The 21120-nt window shown below is 36.2% G+C and overlaps 1 protein-coding gene across 1 annotated transcript in view; it reads right to left on the bottom strand.

Moving 5' to 3' along the window:
• The window catches only part of LOC109110678 (UDP-glucuronic acid decarboxylase 1-like), a 61208-nt gene extending 48726 nt beyond the window's left edge, over positions 1-12482 (bottom strand). Inside the window, exons 1-2 of the mRNA XM_042763382.1 lie at positions 12034-12482; positions 11811-11949 (exon numbers count right to left, since the gene is read on the bottom strand). Of these exons, the coding sequence (XP_042619316.1) occupies positions 11811-11889 (79 nt within the window). The 5' untranslated portion in view covers positions 11890-11949; positions 12034-12482. The remainder of the gene's footprint in view (positions 1-11810; positions 11950-12033) is intronic.
• Positions 12483-21120: the final 8638 nt, after the last annotated feature.

The following is a 21120-nucleotide window of genomic DNA, read 5'->3' as shown; positions in this document are numbered from 1 at the left end:
AACATGCTTTACAAGCGGAAACAATAGGATAATTAGTACCTGAGAAAGCAGAAAAGATTTGAAACTAAAAGACAGAAAGACAGACAAAAACAAAAATCAAGCGTAAACATCGGTACAGTATTGGTAAGGTGGAACAATTTGAATTATAGCGAAAATCCTTAGTAGTTATGTCCTAGTTGCTTCTTTTTTTGCAGGGAAATTATTTAAGGGAGCTAGTCTGTAGACTTACCTCTAAAACTCACTATTAAAAGTAATTAACATAATACTCAGAGAGTTGATAGGTGGCAGTGCAGAGTCTAACGTGGTATTGATACTTTAAGTACATAAAGAACAGCTAACGCTAGCTAAACAACAACTGGATGCTCATTTCACTAAAAAAAAAAAAAAAATCACCCTGAGGAATATAAAAAATAATCCATCATAGCTAAAAAGTGCCAATTTGAAACTAAGTTGAATAAACTGGGAAGCAACTGTTTTACTTTTAAAGATTTACATTTGATTTTGGTGGATTTTAGGAAGCAACAGTATAATTAATTACTCACTGAATCAACATATTTCTAGCTAATCATCTAACAGAAGTCTCTAGAGTTCTCTTGGGAGTCACCAAGCAAACTACTTTTCAAGGATTCATTATGATTTCAATGCCACAATTTAATAATCAGCACATATCTCCTAGATGAGTGTTCTGGCATTCAGTCTGTACTGTTTTTGATTGATCTGGGTAAATATGTAGCAGATGGGGTGTCAGGGGCAGTTGTGGCCTAATGGTTAGAGAGTCTGACTTATAACCCGAAGGTCGTGAATGAACTGAGGTGCGAGGCACCAAACCCCCAACCACCCCGGGTGCCACAGCAAAAAAAAAAAAAAAGTGTTATGAGTGACAAGCAGACAGCCAACAGGACACACAAACACATGCTAAAATGAGTGCTGTGCCTGCCTGCGATGAGGAGACTGTGAATAAATAAAAGAATATTAGTCGAATTTAAAATAAAAATTTGTATTTGAAAGCAAAACTGTGTATTTGAATTTTAAGTGTGCGTCAGGGAGCCCAGACTGGCCATTAAGGAGCAGGCCTGGTGGCTGATTTTGCCCGCTGCTTCTCAATGTACCAAAGTGATCATTTCCGATTTTGTTATTTGATAATTAATAGATAATAAATCATAAATTGGTTAGTCTTGACTGGCAGCGCTGTGCTATACGAATTGGCTCGTCTGCTCCACGCTCCCGTCAAACCGTTTCAAACAGAATCGATGCACGGGACTTGAGGAAGTGCCCAGAAGAAACTAACTTAGCAAAATTACTGACCTGTTCAGGACTTCAAGTGCAGGTCAGTTTTGTCTTTATTAACCTAGCTGAGTTTTAAACTGCTAGCACCTGTTAGGCTATCAGGAGCACCCCTTTATTTTCATCAGTAGTGGTTGACTGATATTGTTTTCTTGACAGCCGATGTCGATGTTGATATATTGGAAAGCAGGGGGCCGATAGCAGATATGTAGCCGATATAAAAAATATATATTTTAATTAATATTTAAGAAATTTGAAATAATTTGACAATGAAATGCTCTTCTGTATCATCAACGCCACAAGGATGCGCTGTTTTCTTTCAAATCAAAGGTAAATACACATAGAAAAAGCGCATCCTTGTTGTGCGGATGATACAGAAGAGAATACGCAGCATACAGTGATATGGAGAGACACAGAGGAGACTGTTGACAAAGGAATTGTTGAATAAAGTCGTTATTTTTGTTTTTCTTCGCTTACAAAAAGTGTTCCCGTCGCTTCATATAACCCAGATTGCACTTCTGATGGCAGATGGAGTATTCTGACGATGACTTTCATACTTTATGGACCTTGACACTGTTATTTACTTGGCAGTCTATGGGACAGGCCTCCTGGTTTTCATCCAAAATATCTTAAATTGTGTTTCGAACGACATGGGGGTAAGTAAGGGAATAATGACAACATTTTCATTTTGGGGTGGAGTATCCCTTTAATGAATATTCATAAATTGGGATGGTCACGTAGGGGAAGTCGTGGCCTAATGGTTAGAGAGTCGGACTCACAAGCCAAGGGTTGTGAGTTCGAGTCTCAGGCCGGCAGGAATTGTAGGTGGGGGGAGTGCATGTAAAGTGCTCTCTCCACCCTCAATACCACGACTGAGGTGCCCTTGAGCAAGGCATTGAACCCCAAATGTTCCCAGGGCGCCGCAGCATAAATGGCTGCCCACTGCTCCGGGTGTGTGTTCATGGGGTGTGTGTGTGTGTTCACGGTGTGTGTGTTTTTTTTGGGTTGGTTGAGGGGGGAGAATTAATAGTATGGGTTCCCATACTTGGCAGTATGTCACGTCACTTTCACTTTCACTAGAGTGCCACAGAAAACCATCTGCACCCGTCAAGGGCAAATATGATGTTCTGAATAACAGCGGAGATAAAAATGTTACACTTAGAATAATCAATGTGCTGATGCTACAATATTCTGACTCAAACACACCCCTACATGTACATGGTAAAGAAGTTAGAAAAACCATCACGACCTTTGACCTGTGTGTGTACACATATGTGTTTAGTCACTGTTGCTCAGCAGCATCCTATACAACCAATAAACTTGACAATATGCTAGTTCACTGCAGTGCCTGAGATTAGACTGCTATAAAAACATAACTGGGAAATTGACCTATTTTATGGTTTCATCTAGTGATGTACTGAAATTTCGACAACTGAAAACGTTCGGCCAAAACAGCAATTGTGTAGGGCGGAAATCATTCTACTGACTGTCATTGTCTATTTCATGCACAACTTAAACTTCAACAGGTATGTCAGCTGTGTGGACGCTAGTGCTTGATTAACATATAAACTGGTCATTACTGCAGATTGAAGCTGGCACAAAAGTCAAATCCCAAACACATGGACAAAAACATTTTGATGCAATTTCAATTACACAAACAGTTTCCGAAATGTATTGCCTCCAGTGCTGTTCCATAACTAGATCAAATCTCCTGCTTTTCTAAATAGTCAGAAAACTAGGTTACAAGTTCTTGTGGCAATTCCAAAATGGTCAATGGCAGATCGAATTGGCTTAACAAAAATCAATGAATATTTTACAAGTAAAAGGAGGGGCCAAATATAGTAAAGACAAGCAGTGTTCATTTAGCATGTAGGAGATGAATGGACTGCATTAGTGAAGAGGAAATTGCCAGTAGGGAAAAATGTGCAAGTTTTACCAAAAATAGTGGTGCATGATATCTCTTTCATGTATGCGCACTACACACAAAACATAATTAAGTCTAGCCACGCCCATTGGTTTTAGACTCAAAGTTTGTGACCTTTTAGTGACTTTCTGATCTGGTGCAGAATAATGTTTAAAGCTACATGGCCTGTTTTTTTTTTTTTCTGCTCATGCTGTCTGACTACGAGACGGCTGGAGCACTGATCGTTAGGTGATTGATTTTCACTGATCCTCTGTAATCTCCTGCTTTAATCTCCATCTCTTTGGCTTTAGATACATAAACCAACACTTCACAGCATTGACCCCCATAAAGCCTAATGGAATCCTCAGCTGGTAACTGGTCTCCTTCTCTGTCAGACAGCCATCTATAGGGCTGTCAGTTTAACATGTTAACGTGATTAATTATGAAAAAATAATGTGATTATGCGATTATTTTTAACGCACTGGCCCCGCCCCATCTTACATTTCATACAGTTGACTACTGACAAAAATACTGACATTTTTTTTTTTTTTTGTTGTGTCATAATTTATTGTATTTTGAATGATGTTGGTTACAAAGCTGTTTTGGTTACCAATGACTTTCATTGTATGAACAGAAAATACTAAGATGTTGCTCAAATTATCTTCTTTTATGTTCCATAGTTTATGTTAGGTCGTTTCAGCCTAAATGTTTGTGTAATACATTTTATGTTGAATCAAACAAAATATTTCTAAAGCTACAATTTGTAATGTCTACATGATACTTTCTCATTTAACACAAAAATAGCTGTTTAAATATTTTGTGGGTATTTTCACAGTCAAATTTATTTTGCAATTAATTGTGATTAACTAGATTAATTAATCCAAACATCACGCAATTAATTAATCGACTGACAGCCCTTAATACTATAGCCAATGCTATATGATATAATATAAAGAATACTTTAACCCCTTAGTATCCTGTAAAGTTTGCCTAAAACACCTAAAAAAAAAAAAAAGTACATTTCCCAAAGTAAAGTGCATGCTGTTCTTTAACCATTTGGAGTACATGGTTTTGGTTTATTTCGAAAGGTGACACTCTGAGGTTAGTTCCTAAACAGAGAAAACCTCAGAATCACTGTAAGTCTTACTGGTATTGAGTAATAGAACTTTGAACACACTTAAAGGAAAAAAAGAAAAAAAAACTTTCCGCCTACATTTTTTTTTTTTTTTTTTGTAAACAGATGCCTGCAGATGAGCTGGGAGCAATAGCTGGAAAACACAATGGGATCACAGCATGAAGCCTTGCTGGCAGTCTGACAAAGACACTGATTGTACCTGCTGTGTTGATTGTATCTTAAAATGGTTAGAATCATTGCATCATTTGAATGAATCACAAGAATCTCAGCTTTCCAAAGATATGTAACATGTTTAGCTTTTTTTGTTGTATGTCATGAAGTTAGGCCTCAAAAACATGCAGTGTACCGTGGGCGGTACAGTGGAATGCTAACAGGTTCATTTTATTTAATAACAGCAAAGGAGACATAAAACTGTTGAAATGAGCAAACAAAATAAATTTGTGTATTATTCATTGACAAAACTGTCAATACTGGAAATGTTACAAGAAAAACAGGTTGTCAATTAATTTTGAATTTATTGTTTTGCTATTTATTTATGTGTATTTCAATACTGGGAATCACGATTTTCAATAGAAATGTTATTACTTTGACAAATGTGATAAATTAGAAACACTTTTGACAATATGCCGTTTGCGCACGTGATGATAAACCAGTTAAGAACCATAAAAACGTGTTAAGTGCCGATCAAACGCTGCATATTTTTATTTTGCGTGTATGTTTCCAGGTGGTCCCTTTGCGTGATTAACCGCTCAGTGGGTGTACGCGTTCTCTGTATTAAGCCAATAAATGTTGTGGTATTTGCAATGAACACCATAAAACAATATGCCGTTGATAACAGTTAAGAAAAAACGACCGATCAAACTGCATGTTTGATTTGTTAAGTGCTATTGGTTGAACATGCAAGAAGTGAACCTATTTTAACTTGAGCGCAGTGTTTTTAGAAAGCTGGTCCATGCATGAGACACTGCAAGAGACGCGAGCGCATCAGTCAAACACATCCATGTTTACACAGAAAAAACAACAGAAAAGCAGCACAACTGAATAAAAAAACCTGTAAAAAACTACTACTGTACAGTATGTATGATATTTCATGTTTGCATCATGGTGACAGGCTGAAAGCTGCTGTTGTTTTTAAAGAACATTTAAAGTTAATAAAAGTCTACTGGTGTTATACCTTCAATCATTTTGAATAACCTTGACTTTTGAGATTTTCTAAAATAATTTTCCTCGTATTATTTCTGAACACATATGTATAAGACAAGTTTGTACAGTGTGTAGTTGTAGTTTTTGCATCTTTTCTGCAAAGATATTTAACAAGTGATTTGTTTAACATTTACATAGTGTTGACAACTTCCTGAGTGCTGCACTTGAGGGTTAATAAAGAAAAAGTAACTTGAATCATGTTGTAGTTACATTTTCAAGTTGACTAGTTAAAAGTCGAGAATTAGTCAAACATTCTGAAAAATCGAGATTTAAATTTTTTTGCAAAATCGCCAGCCCGAGTGGCCACAGTTGTCAGCCAATCCCAATAAAGCCAAAATGTCCAAATACTGACAAATTCACTAAAATTTACTGTCCAAAAGTTTTGGCAGTGACATAAATTTTATGTTTTCCAAAGTTTGCTGCTTGAGCTGTTGTGAGGTTCATTCACATTGATTCTAGATTATTGATCAGATGCATTTTAAATAATTGCTAAAAGATTCATAGAAAAAAAAGTAACTTTTCACAAAAAAAAAAAAGTCATTGTTTTTTTTTTTATTCTGACCCAAAATGACCAGCTAACATTAACTGACTAATCATATCAGCTATACATGTGCCGGTATTCGGTAATGCGATATATCATGGTAATGAATATGCACAATATTGTTATCGTGGGCACTTCTAAATACTGTGAATACATTGTATCAAGACTGATACATTATAAACTATTGAGAATTTGGGATATTGTTTGAAAGTGTTTTGATTCTTTATTGTCCATTCACACTTTACATTAGAGCTTCATTAATTAACATTAATTAATTAATTAGTTAACAAAAATTGAAATGTAATGTTATTGTGAAATTTTTTTGATCTTTGGTTTATTTTATATTTAATAACATGTTAAAATCGCAACTGTTGCAACTGTGATATTTAATGAGCTAACATGAACCAAGACTTGTATTTTTTAACAAAGATTAATAACTTCTTTAGCAAATGTAGCTATTGCTCATTGTGAATGTCAATGCATTAACTAAGGTTAACTAATGAGGTCTTATTGTAAAGTGATACCTATTGGTCTTTATAGTTCTTCTGCACTTTAATCTGTTTAAATCGTTTAACTTTATATATTTTTCTGTATTGCTTTATTGTATTTAAATATTCAGTTATTTTTGTTATAAGAAAAAAGTTTTTAAACCTGCTATACTGTATTATGACCACTTTTTTGAAACTAAATTTCAATACCGTGATAAAAGCATTAGCAATTAATCGCAACATGAAAATTTGAGACCGGCATATCCCTAATATCAGCAGCACATGTGAAAGTGTGAATGAGTACTAGTCAAGTAAAATCACTATCATACTAATATGAGACACCCAGAGTGTCCAGCAAGTCAGGACCGTCTCCTCCTGAGGAGTCAGCTACAGAATCGTGTCACCAGCAGTGCAGAGCTTGCTCAGGAATGGAAGCAGGTTGGTGTGAGAGCATGTGCATGCACAGTGAGGCCAAGACTTTTTGACAAAGGCCTGGTGTCAAGAAGGACAGAATATAAGCCACTTCTCTCCAAGAAAAACGTCAAGGACAGACTGAAATTCTGCAGGAAGTACAAGAATTGGACAGCAGAAGACTGGTACAGTTATTTTCTCTGATGAAGCTCCCTTCTGACTGTTTGGGACATCTGGAAAATCGATTGTTCGGAGAAGAAAAGGTCAACGCTTTCATGAGTCCTGTGACGTGCCAACAGTGAAGCACCCTGAGACCATCCATGTGTGGGGTTGCTTTTCAACCAAGTGAGTGGGTTCTCTCATAATTCTGCTCAAAAACACTGCCATCAATGGTATCAAAACATCCTGCAAGAACGACCTACAATGGTCCATGAGCAATTTGGTGAGGATCCGTGCATTTTCAAGCATGATGGAGCACTATGTCACAAAGCAAGATTGATAAAGAAGTGGCTTGAAGATAATAACATTGAAATTTTGGATCCGTGGACGGGCAACTCCAAATCCCATAGAGAAACTGTGGTCAGTCCTCAAAAGGCGAGTGGACAAGCAGAAGCCCACAAATTGTGATCAACTGTGAGAACTAATAAGGCAATAATGGATGGCCATCAGTCAGGATTTGGCCTGGAAGCTAATATCCAGCATGCCAGAGCGAACTCCAGAGGTTATGAAGAACAAGGGTCAACACTGTAAATATTGACTCATTATATTTTTTGCCAATAAAAGCCTTTAAAACTTCATTGTTCAAAATCATTGTTTTTTAGTAGACCATAGAAACATGTGGAAAAATAATCTACAAATACTAAACCAGCAAACTTTGCAAAACACAACATTTATCACTTCCAAAACTCTTGGCCATGACTTTGCATTTTTAATATATGAATTATGCAAATGTATATTATTTGAGCATGGACAGTTGAACATGTTCTCATGTTACCACTTCTCTGATGTTGGTTAGTGTTCATATGACATGCAGATAAATAATAATAATAATAAGAAGAATTGTTTTATTTAAAAAAAAAATCATACATTTTGATGATTTAATTAATCATCCAATTTTCATCAACTCACAAACTGCCTGCAGTTCCCTCATGAACCCACATATAAGGAACTGCTTGCTTTTCCGATTACTTCTATAATCTGCTCCACCTATTAGCATCACATCAACGCGGTGATGAATAGCCTTCTGATTCAACTCTCAAGGTGAACCCAGCATAATCTGTAAATGTGCCTCTTCTCACAGGTCTATTCAACAGAAGAGCATTTACTGAGCAAAGAATACTGAGTAATGACTCAATGCAAGGATAAATGCAGACTGATGCCAGCAAACATATGCTGGTGCCCAGTGCCCATTATAAGATGGCCCTGACCGCATACCTTTTCAAATTTTCTGTACTTTTTGAGAAAGAGCAATAACACTAATTAATGTTCAACAGGGGCGATCCTGTTCAATGCATAATTACCATTATGACCGATAATTATACTGGACCACTACGGTCACTGTCATGGCAATGCAAGCCTAACGACTGCCTGGGATATTTTTAAACAGAAAGAAATTTGAATTCTAGTGTTTAGAGCTATTAACTCAGCAGGGAAACGCTGCGGGTGGCAATGCTCCCTGCACTCAGTGACGCTCTCCGATTCTCCAGGGGCAATGCAAATGAGACTTACAAGTGAAATTGGATAGTGAGAAATGTGTATAAGATGAATGGTGCTTTTAATGCAGAATACAGCCTACAAATGGAGTAACAGAACTCTGAACTCTTCTTATAAAATGATGCACAATTTCGACATATTCTATTATTATTAGATAATCATTAGTAATTATCTTTAAATAGCATGCACGATCTTTATCAGACAAACAGTAATTTTATTTTTCCCCCAAATCATGCAGGCCTAAATAAAACATCAAACAAAATTATGATCTATACCTGCCCATTTAGCTAAATTAACCTCTAATTTTTATGATGAACCAGTCATGTGGTATGTCTTGCAAGCAGACAAAAGAGGGACTCAAAGCACACCAACAATGCTTATTTAGGTCATCACATATAATCGCACATTCATTCAGGCCAATAATGTACACAACGTTCTTTCTAATCAGAACTGAATTACTTCAAAGAGAAACCTCTTCCCACACTCCACACACAAATGTCCAATCAGATTTTTTATGTTTGACCTCCAACTAGAGCTAGTATCGAGACTGTCAGATTCCTTTTCTAATTGTAGGGGTAGCGATATGGCAAAAATATATCAAAATTTTTTTCAGGAAAATCACGATTCTCGATTTTATCACAATTCTTTGTCATGTTGGTCTTACTATTTTGCAAGATGTCTTAGCAGTATAGCCAAACTAATTTACCTATTTTAAAAACAAAGCCTTACAAGGTAACAAAATATGAAACAAAAAAGAATGGCAGATATTTAGGGATAAAATCTTTGTCATTATTTTCTTAGTTATTAAAAAATAATACATACAGATACACATTACAGATACACATAATGTACAAATAAAACAAACTTTATTTTTAATGCTTTATTTTTCAGCTACAGTAGGTGTATTTAGCAGTAGCATTCAAGAAACTGAATAAACAAATATAAAAATAAAACTATACACTTCACTGTATAAATTATTGATTCTTATTAAAGCAACTGCACTGAAATTCTTCAGGCAAGTGCAGTGAGTGATTTTTTCTGTTTGTGTTTTGTTGTTTTATTAACATTAAAGGGATAGTTCACTCAAAAATGAAAATTCTGTTATCATTCACTCACTCTCAACCTGAATGAGTTTCTTTCTTTTGTTGAACATAAAGGTTATTTTTAAGAATGTGAGTCCCCAGTGACTTTCATAGTATTTCCCCCCATTATCAAAGTCAGTGGGGACCAGCAACTGTTTGTTTACACACATTCTTCAAAATATCTTCTTTTGTGTTCAGCACTAGTAAGAAATTAATACGGTTTGGGACAACATGAGAGTGAGTAATGACAGCATTTTCATTTTTGGGTGAATTATCCCTTTAATGACAAGCGGCAGCATATTCAGTTAAATTAGTATGCTGTCACTTTAAGACCTGCACGCATCCGCTTTTGCATCCACAACTGTTTACTTTCACTTTAGACATAACCAACTGTGTACGTAAACCATGTGTGTTTTTGACAGTAGTAGTGCAATCAGACGCAAAAGATAACTTAGTCCAGCAATCAGGTGCTGATTGGCAGGCATTTTTGTGTTTGCGCGCTTCAGGTGTAAACACTCAGAAAAAAAGCGTGTGTCAGAGCAACACACAAATGAGATGTTTAACTGGCAAGGCTTTAAAGCACATGCTAATGATGCACTTTTTAGATTGCGAAGTGCAATGTCCTGTAAGTGTAACTCTACCGCTGAATTAATATTTGATGTGAACGTATGTCGTGTTGTACAGTATATTGAGATGGAGGCGCCAGAACTGCAAGAACGTGTGCTGTAGCAAGACACTACGATATTTCTTCAAAAGCAGATAGAGAAGACATATTAATCCATTATCAAAAATCATGATATCGCACACCCCTAATTGTGTGTCTGCTAGACAAAGGTCATAGAAATAGTTGGAAAATGCATTTATAGCATTAATATTGGCGTTGTGAAAAGCTCTTGCCCCAGAGCTGTCACATAACACAAACTGACCATTTCACATTACAGTTTCAAAAATAGGTTAACAGCAACACTCTCTCAACTTTTACGGAACTAAACACGCACACACATTGACTAAACAGCTAAGATATAATTAAAAGGCTTGACTCAATGAGTTCAATGTCCTCAATGATAAAGAATAGGGATGAGTTTTGAATATCGTACATGAAGCAGCTGCAGGCATATCAATACACTCATGCAAAGCCTGTTGCACAGTCCAGTAACATTTAATTATGACACTGACAAAACAGTAACAGCTCCTAAAATATTATAAACTCCCCCTGGCCAGCACATTTACTAACACAGACACAGGGGGTCAAACAGAGACAGACAGACAGACAGACAGAGAATTAACACATAAGTGCCATGTTCAGATTATTCCAGTTTTTTGTGATGCAAATGAGGGAGACTGCTCTAGCTTCTTAAAGATAAAACTAAACATTTTTCATTTTCATTTAGTTTAACTCGATGTACTAAAATAAATAACTGAAACTGAAATAATAAAATCAATAAAATATTATTATTTTGGATTAACAATTAATATTAGAAATGTATAAATATATTTAAAAAATTACTAAAACTTTTAAATAAAGTTTAATGAAAACTGAAAACATAATATTTAAAAACATTAATAAAAACTATAAATAGTATCTAAATGATAGCAAAATAACACTAGACTTGGACTACACTCACGAAAAGCAATTTCAAAATGTATTTAATAATTTAAACTTTAATAACTGTCAAACATTAACGTTCATGAAAGATGAATAATTATTCCATGATTTCTAAAGGCCTGAACATGACATTTTCCTGATATTTCCAAGTTTTTGCATGACTGTGGAAGCACTGCATGGCACAAGCATGATATTTTAGGATAGACCACGGGTCTTTGGGCATGTAACTTTAACTTTACTATACTGACACAGTACTTTTCTGAGGAATAGGAGAGAAACTGTGCACATTTCCATAACTTCCCATTATTAAAATCCACGGCATGCTATTAAATCCAATTACTTATAAGAAGAAAACTTCCATTATTGTAGAAACAAAGTACAACATACAGACAGACAGCTAGGTAGGTTTCATCTCATGTCAATCTGTCAGTGTCACATACTCACAGACGATGTAAGCAATGAAAGCGAGGGCGATGAGGATCTTCATCATTCTTCTGTTAATGACTGTGATCATCCGCATCATCCTCCAGCACACACGGCATTGAGCTCTTCCTCAGCCTCACTCCATCGCACACTCATATAACTTGCATGAGATTAAAGTCTGATACTTATAAATGAACACTGCACTATTATAATACCCAAACATACAGGATAACTGAGTTATTACCGATTAATCCGGTGAAATACGAAAGTTTCTATATAAACAGCTGCTGTATCAGCTAACCCGGCTAACCTCTTTTCCAAACAATTGCGACGCAAAACAATATCTGACAGTTTAACTAGTCCAAGGTGTTTATGTTCAGCAAGCATTCGGCTGAATCCAGTTTATCGGTTAATAAAAGTGAAACGGCATTTTGATTGGCAGTTATTTATCTGAGGTCACTTAGCCATGTAGCGTCATGACTGTAGACCTGCAGCTAGAGATGCTAACTAACTAACGTTACTGTAATGTGGTGCAGTATTACGGCTGTCTGTTTAAATCCTCTCTCTAGTCCGAGGGTCGCGGTTTATTGATCATTTAATGTCATTAATCAAGAGTTTTAGCGACAGAGCGACTGCGCACCAGATTCTCAGAGCAGGATAACATGATTGATGCTTTCTTCTATCGATTAACCATCCTGCCGCGATAGCAAGAAATAACAACTCTTTTGTTTTCCACTCAAATAGATGCATGCAAACTATCAATAGAGCTCTTGGAAACATGCTGATATTTTATTTCTACAGCCATAGGTTATAGGTGAATATAAAAAGACACGGGCTGTATCGGTATGTTTTCTTGTGCGATGTCAGAGAAAAGTAATCAAGCACAGAAATTATTCACCATGAGAACAGTGGCCCATTCATGAAAAACATGAGTGGAGCGATGTAAAAGTGCAGTGATTTTCCACGTTGACTCATACCCCTCTGCTTCGTTTGACTATTTTTTTGGTCTTTGAATAGCCATAGGAGGAAAAGAGTACAAGGTTTCTTCTCGATAGGGAATAAAGCATGCAACTGGCAACTTTTCTCACAGGACCCCACACTGTGCCAAACTTTTCTATTTTTTTTTTTAAATGAATGAATGAATGAATGAATGAAAACACTGACAGTTATTAAAATTACCATGAATAGACTCAACAATATAAACAATTATTTAAAGTAATGGACAAATTTACTGTTTTGTAAACGTGTGATTTACCAGCCAAACACTAGCCATATTTCCTATTTAGATTTTTTTTCTTGCTTTTCTTGAACAATATCAGATCAGACAATGAACTGCTTCCAGGGTCACAACCAACAAGTTGAGATTGTGCATCAAAGGCTCAGAGGCAACCATTACAGTTTTTCTATTTGGCTCAAATCTCGAATGCGAGGTTCTCTCTCTCTCTCTCTCTCTCTCTCTCTCTCTCTCTCTCTCTCTCTCTCTCTCTCTCTCTCTCTCTCTCTCTCTCTCAGTTATCAAATATTTGTCAAACATGTAAATATCTGACATGGAATGGTAACGTCTGCTAAATTGGCAGATGGCTGGACATTAGGGTTGCAAAAGCGCGGACAATTTCTAGTAGCTCAACTTTTGGATGAGTTAACAGTTTACATTTTACAGACATGCAATTCTGCCAATTCAGTTCAGATGTTCCAGTTGTGACAACTGAACACGGTTATTTTTCTCAATCGCTTTGACTCATTTCTCGAACAAGTAGTTTCTTTTCTCATTTTTTATCAGACTTGAATTTCTTATTGATTTATGTGTTTTGGCACATGTGTGCAAAAGAGTAAGTACAATTCTCAACAATTTGCACAATAACTAAAAGCATATGGTTTGTTGATCAAAACTGATTAGCTTCTTAGTGACAATGTTAATCTCTTCAAAACTTATAAAAATTATTTCATCATATGACCCATCACATGCCAAATGATCCATTGATTTCTCAAAATCTGTCAGGCATGCATATTATTATTCCCTGTGAATCGGAAAGTTTGTAATGTCTGCTAATTGGCCAATGGCCTGCCTTTGCAACAACATACTAAATGCAATCAACCAATCAGCCAATCAAGTATATGGAGGTTGCCCACAGCACAATCACTAGCATTTCCGAGAATGGAGGGCTGTCACAATCTTGAACAGCAGCAACAAGCTCATGGAAGAGCAATAGCATGAGGATGTGTAAGAATGTGAGGTGGTGGTGTTAGAGGGAAGACAGTATAGAGGGAAAGGTAGAATTAGAACAGCTAGAAATCAGAGCCACACTTGTAGACCACGCCATCAACCATGGTCTTATAATGGAAGGGGCTAATCAAAGAGTACAGCCTAATGTAAACAGGTCCACAGTTTCATCAACTGTGCAAACATTTTGTAAGGAAAACAGGTAAATATGTACTCATTCTTTAGTTTTATTACAGCTTTTTTATAAACAACAATATTGTGAAGGTAAATCTGAAAAGCACAACATACCATATATGTATGAATACATAATCGAAATAACAGTCAAAGTGGAATATGTAACAATCTATTTGTACATTCTACAGACATAGAACTGCACATTGACCTAATGCTGGTGGCAGAGCAGCAGTATTTAGCCAACAGCAAAAACAAGAAATGGGTCTATGCAAAATTGTCATTGGCAACAGGGATTAGCTTAGATATATTTTTTTTGGCAGAGGAGAGGTATTTGCAAATCCGCATATTAGAATGATTTCTGGAAGATCTATCTGGATTTATAGATGCTGGAAATTCAGCTTTGGCATCACAGGAATAAATTAAATTTTAAAATATATACAAATAGATCCTAAGTTTATTTAATGATTAGTTTTCCAAGATACAATCTTTCAGAATATTTCTGTGTCTGTTGTGACTGCTAATTTTGCACATAGAGAAGATTCAGTGTGAGCTGAAATCTCTCTCATGAATGTGTGGATTCATTGTGATCTTATAAATGCATTTACAATATTTAAATGATAAATTATGCAAACATTTTTTGCAGAAATTTTGACAACAAGTCAAGTAAAGTAACCTTTATTTATATAGTGCTTTAAACAAAACTGATTGTGTCAAAGCAGCTTTACAGTGTAAAACAGAAAAATTGTTTGTTAATAATGCAATAGGACAATAACAAAGTCATTTTTCCAGCTAAAGTCAGTTAATTGATGATTCATTCACATCATCATCTACTTCAGTTCTCTTCCAATAGTGTCTGTGCAATCAGTCAAGTGTCCCCAACTAAGCAAGCCAAAGGAGACAGTGGCAAGGAACCAAAACTCCATCGGTGACAGAAATGGAGAAAAAACTTTGGGAGAAACCAGGCTCAGTCAGGGGGCCATTTCTTCTCTGGCCTGACAGGACCGGCATGGCATAATTTTATTCCAGAATGCAACACAGGTCAGATTGTGCAGAGGACTTGTCTGGTTCCTGTGGTTTTGTCCCAATGGCTGTCTAGTTGATGAGCTCTTCACAGGGGATCTGTCTCTGGGGCGCATCTAGTTGACGTGGTCTCTACTTACATTCAGAGCTCTAGAGGTCATCTTTAGGTGCTGATCCACCATCTGGACTGGATACGGACTGAATTTGGGTGGCAAAGGTGACCATCTGATCTGGACACAGACTGGATCCGTATGGCTACAATGACCTCGGAATAAGAATGAAAGAGACTAATATTAGCACTGTTGTCATTTTTCTTACGATGTAATGAGTACATCAGGTGTTATGGGAAGTGTTCCTGGTTGACCTATTAATGCAGCCTAACAATCCTTTAATGAATTTGAGTTATAGAAATGCGATAGTGTTTTATGTGTATGCCAGGTTAAAGTGATGGATCTTTAATCTAGATTTAAACCGACAGAGTGTGTCTGCCTCCCGAACAATGCTATAGATTACTACAACAACTACAGAGAATCTTAACCCTTGTGTGGTTTTCATATTTTTGTTATTCAGCCAGTGTTCGTGGGTCTGGTGGACCTGCTGCATTTTTGGCTTTTTAATTCAACACAATCTCACAAATTTATGTTACAGATGTCAACTTCATCCCAATTAAAAGCAGTATCTAAACAGCATATTTGGTTAATATTTGTCCTTTACATTTGTTAGATCACATTTATGAATTAAAGTTTTCCCACAACCTTGTGTGGGAACAGCTGGGGGAGAAACACAAAACTAACACTTACACTCTCTCTCTCTCTCTCTCTCTCTCTCTCTCTCTCTCTCTCTCTCTCTCTCTCTCTCTCTCTCTCTCTCTCTCTCTCTCACACACACACACACACACATACTGATGGCAGGCCCAGACAATAGGAAAACAGAGTGAAGGTACACAGGACCTACAAATTCCACACTTTTATTAGCCCCGGGTCCAGCATACCTGAACATCCTGGGTGTACAGTGTGTGGTCATTTGTAGTTTGTTGTGATGTGTGTTGTTATTGGAAATTTGTTCTGGTATATGTTGTTTGAGTTTGAAAAATGTAATTAATCATATCATTTTTCTTTTGATAAAAAATTTAAATGAGCCACAGACCCAAACACCATACAAGGGTTAAGGGGTAATTTCTCACCAGTGAGAGTTTAAGCTCTCCAAGCTCAATATTACCAATCGTAGGGTTTGACTTTTTGAAATCAATTAATCAGTGTTTGCTTCACCTTGATTGAGAGTAACACACACCGTTTCACGTTATTCTGGTGCTGTCAGGACAATGATTCACTCTGCACCTTTTGCCCATAAGGTTCTATGCTGTGTTGCAATAACAGAGAGCTAGAAACATAATTTTGAAAGGTTTTCTTTCCTGGATTCCCGAATGGCTGATCACAGTAATGCGTATCATCTAGAGCTTTGTTTTGTACATTGTCAATGCTCCACTGACATTCATTTAAATCATAAAAAAAAAAAAAAAAAAAAAAAAAATTAAAAAATATTTGAAAATTATGTATAATGTAGTGATTTTGCTTTCGCCAACCTATAGGGAGGCAAAATAGTGTAGTGATTGGTACTAACATCACATTATGATTTTTGGATTAGTTTTGTGTTTGGTTGTAGTTTAGTATTATGATTTTTGGATAATGTTTGGATTTATGTGTTGTAGAACCTCTTACTATATTATCAACACAAGGAAGACACAAGTGTATTAAAATACATTTTATTAACAAAAGATAGACAAGAATAATCAAAAACTACTAAATTAATACCATAAATGAAAAAGGAATAAAGTGCATAAAAACCTTATTAAGCCTCAAACAAATAAATTAAAGATTATGTGTTCTTAACCGATCAGCTATATAACATCTAATAAAAATTTGAAAATAATATACAGTGGAGAAAATATTTATTTGATCCCCTGCTGATTTTGTAAGTTTGCCCACTTACAAAAAAATAAAGGGTCTGTAATTTTTATGGTAGGTTTATTATTTTAATGGATAGAGAATATCACCCAAAAAATCCAGAAAAACATTATATAAAGGTTAGAAATTGATTTGCATTTCAGTGATTGAAATAAGTATTTGATCCCCTACCAACCAGCAATAATTCAGGCTCCCAGAGACTGGTTATGTACCCATGTGGAACACAGATTAGTCCTGCCACTTTAAGAAGTTACTCCTAATATCAGCTCATTAGGTGTATAAGACACCTGTCCACACAATGTGTATCTTCCAATCCAACCTCTCCCACCACCATGGGCAAGACCAAAGAGCTGTCAAAGGATGTCAGAGACAATATCATAGATCTGCACAAGGCTGGAATGGGCTTCAAGACCATCAGCTAGAAGTTTGGTGAGAAGGAGACTGTTGGTGGAATTATTCGGAAATGGAAGAAATACAAAACAACCATCAATCTGCCTTGGTCTGGAGCTCCGTGCAAGATCGCACTTCATGGGGTAAGGATGATCATGATAAAAGGTGAGGGATCAGCCCCGAACTACACAGGAGGAGCTTGTTAATGATCTTAAAGTCCCCCTGTAGTGAAAATCAAGTTTATGTTGTTTATTTGTCTATGTGGTGTTTTTAATATGCTTTTAGACAAACCATGTGCCAATCCATTAATCAACACCATTGCTGAGTATTTTCTCCTAAAAACTATAGTTTTCCAAAGGCTGACCCAGAATTGCAGTTTGAAACAGCCCTCGGTTTGCTACGTCACAAACCAATAACCAATCACTTCAAGGGATCGATTCCTATCACTAGCATGCAAAATATACCAATACCAACACAAAAACAAAAATAAATTAGAGCAAAAAACCCATGAAGCAGTGGTTTAACGTGAATTTATAACCGCTAACTTGCATTATAACCTGTGGCAACAGTATAAAAGTAGCCTGGAGTCAGACCCACCTCTCCCGCATCTGTGTCTGCTCTTCACATGCGTATGCTAATGGGGGCGAATTAAGAATCACATACGGCTGTATTCGAGTTTTCAAGGCATTTTAGGACACAACATCATCAAGTAAGTAACTTTAACGAATGTTGCAGTATTCACTGTAGTTGTCCGCTAGTAAAAACAGTTTTATCAGTCATTATCCGTGTATGCCATTGTTTTGCGTTTACTTCAGTTCAGTGGATCAGGAGGCGCTGGCTGGTGTGATTGAGTGGAGGCAGGACTAATTTGCATATTCATAGATCAACGTATAGTATTGACTAAATTTGATTAAAAAAAAAATTTAGGCTATACATTTTTTTTTTTTTTTACCAGTTAATGACTACTCCATTGACATTGACGAGTCCATCCCTCTTCCACAATACACAATCTTGGTATAATGTACGATTATAGTCTACATTTAAATCCCATATCAATCAGCTTGTCAAATCCGGGGTTTTTTTTCACCTTTGTAATATTGTCCTCCTACGACCATCCTTAAACTTCAAAGATGCTGAAACTGTTGTTCATGCGTTTATTACATTCGCATCTGGATTATTGTAACTCCTTGTTTTATGGCCTACCCAACAATGAACTTAATCGCTTGCAGCTAATCCAAAATTCAGCTGCTTGTGTTCTTACATTTACCAAAACATCTGCCCACATCACTCCAGTTTTACAGCAATTACATTGGCTCCCTGTCACCTATACAGTTTAGGATTCTTGTTTTAGTTTTCAAGGCCCGTCGTGGTTAGCAACCTTCTTACCTTTCTGAATTAACTCTCCCCTGTGTCCCTGCCCGTACTTACATTTACATTTAATCATTTAGCAGACGCTTTTATCCAAAGCGACTTACAAATGAGAACAGTAGAAACAATCAGATCAACATGAGAAGAGAATTGGTATTGTGTACAGTTGATATGATAAGTCTCAGTTAGTCTAGTACAGAACACGTAGCCAGGGTTTTTTTTTTTTTTATGAATATGATAGACAAGAAAAAGAAAAGGTAAGTACTAGTATTAGTTGGTTAAGTGCAGGCGAAACTTACTTTGAGATTGAGCTCTGAAAATTAGCTTGCAGTACTTAAATTCCAGCTATCTAGTGTGGGTGGTAGGGCTTTCTGCATTTCAGATGCCAACCTCTGGAATAAACTACCACAAGATCTCTGTGTTATCTCTTCACTCCAGACCTTTAAAACTGCTCTCAAAACTTACTTATTTACAATGTTTCTTAATTGATTGCTTACCTTAATTTTCTTTTCTATGCTTGTTTTGTAACTTATCTTGTATATTGAATATTATTTCACCTCTGTCTGCTGTTTGGCTGTTCATATGTTGTATACCAGAGCTATTCAATTGGCGGCCCAATGCTGCCCGCCAATCATCTTCATCCGGCCCGGGAGAAGATTACGTACGTGCAGATCTCACACTGTATTGTGTTTGCACTAATTAGTTTGTCAACAAGGTGGCAACACTGGCCCGGGCCAGTCAGAAAAAGAAAAGGAAGAGACGGAACAACAACAATCTACCGGAGATACCAAACATCAATAGATGGCAGCCTTGATAAGCGCTTGTGTGAGGGAGTTATGAGATATCCACAACTCTAGTTTAAATGAATATAAAGACAGTGTTATGAAGACAGAAACAGCGCAGACTGGATGAAGGTGATTATCAAATGCAGTATAGTTTGAAAGTATGTACGTTCGGCTGAACGTATGCTGGCTAGCCGCTTCGGACAAGCATGCCAGTAGCACTTCAAATGACAAAAACACATACAATTATGTCAAAATGCATGGTTTTGGCCAGTGATTTTGAAAACACAGCCTTAAATGAGTTATAAGGTCCAAAATAATTGTAAAGAGTTGGGAGAAGACCGAATATGTTTCAGATATGCATAATGCATGTCAGATTTGCTGCTTTTAAAGTAAAACTTGCTGAAGTCTGTCATTGATGGAAATCACGGAAAAGAAAAAGAGAAATCACTCGAGTGTTCTAGTCGCTGATTAACTTGAATAAATATTAATCTATATAATTTATGCATATACAATTTATAGTTAATGTAAAGATTGTTTTACATTCACTTAAAAGTTATTATATTTTTCAGAGCCTATAAATGTTAAAAATAACACTTTTCAATTATACTGTAATGTTGAATGGCTATAATTAATGGCTAAAATTGAGAGGAAGATGCATTTAATAGAGACATCATCAGCAGTATTATCAAAAATGTGATATTAAAGGGTTAGTTCGGTCAAAAATGAAAATGATGTCATTAATGACACACCCTCATGTCGTTCCAAACCCGTAAGACCTCCGTTCATCTTCGGAACACAGTTTAAGATATTTTAGATTTATTTCGAGAGCTTTCTGTTCCTCCATTGAGAATGTATGTACGGTATACTGTCCATTCTGTGATTAGTGATTAAAACTTATTTATTGTAGTCCATGTGACATCAGAGGGTCCATTAGAATTTGTTGAAGCATCGAAAATACATTTTGGTCCAAAAATAACAAAAATTACGACTTTATTCAGCATTGTCTTCTCTTCCGGGTCTGTTGTGAGTGCGACTGCACATACATTTTCAATGGAGGGACAGAAAGCTCTCGGACTAAATCTAAAATATCTTAAACTGTGTTCCAAAGATGAACGGAGGTCTTACAGGTTTGGAATGACATGAGGGTGACTCATTACCCTTTATGACATAATTTACATTTTTCGGTGAACTAACCCTTTAATAAAGAGACTTGGTTAAAGAGATGTTATAACATATATTTACAATATACTATCTTTAATGCTGTTTCTACATTCATTTGGAGGCTCAATGTGAAATTATGACAATATATAAATAATCAATTAGCACGATTAATTACAGAAAGTGTTGGAGTATAATTTTTTTATTGTTGTTTCTACATACAGAAATGTTAACCCATATTCGTTGCTGTT

The sequence above is a fragment of the Cyprinus carpio genome, chromosome A9 (assembly GCF_018340385.1).
Source record: "Cyprinus carpio isolate SPL01 chromosome A9, ASM1834038v1, whole genome shotgun sequence".
Classification (NCBI taxonomy): Eukaryota; Metazoa; Chordata; class Actinopteri; order Cypriniformes; family Cyprinidae; genus Cyprinus; species Cyprinus carpio.
This window is presented reverse-complemented; position numbering and strand designations above follow the sequence as displayed.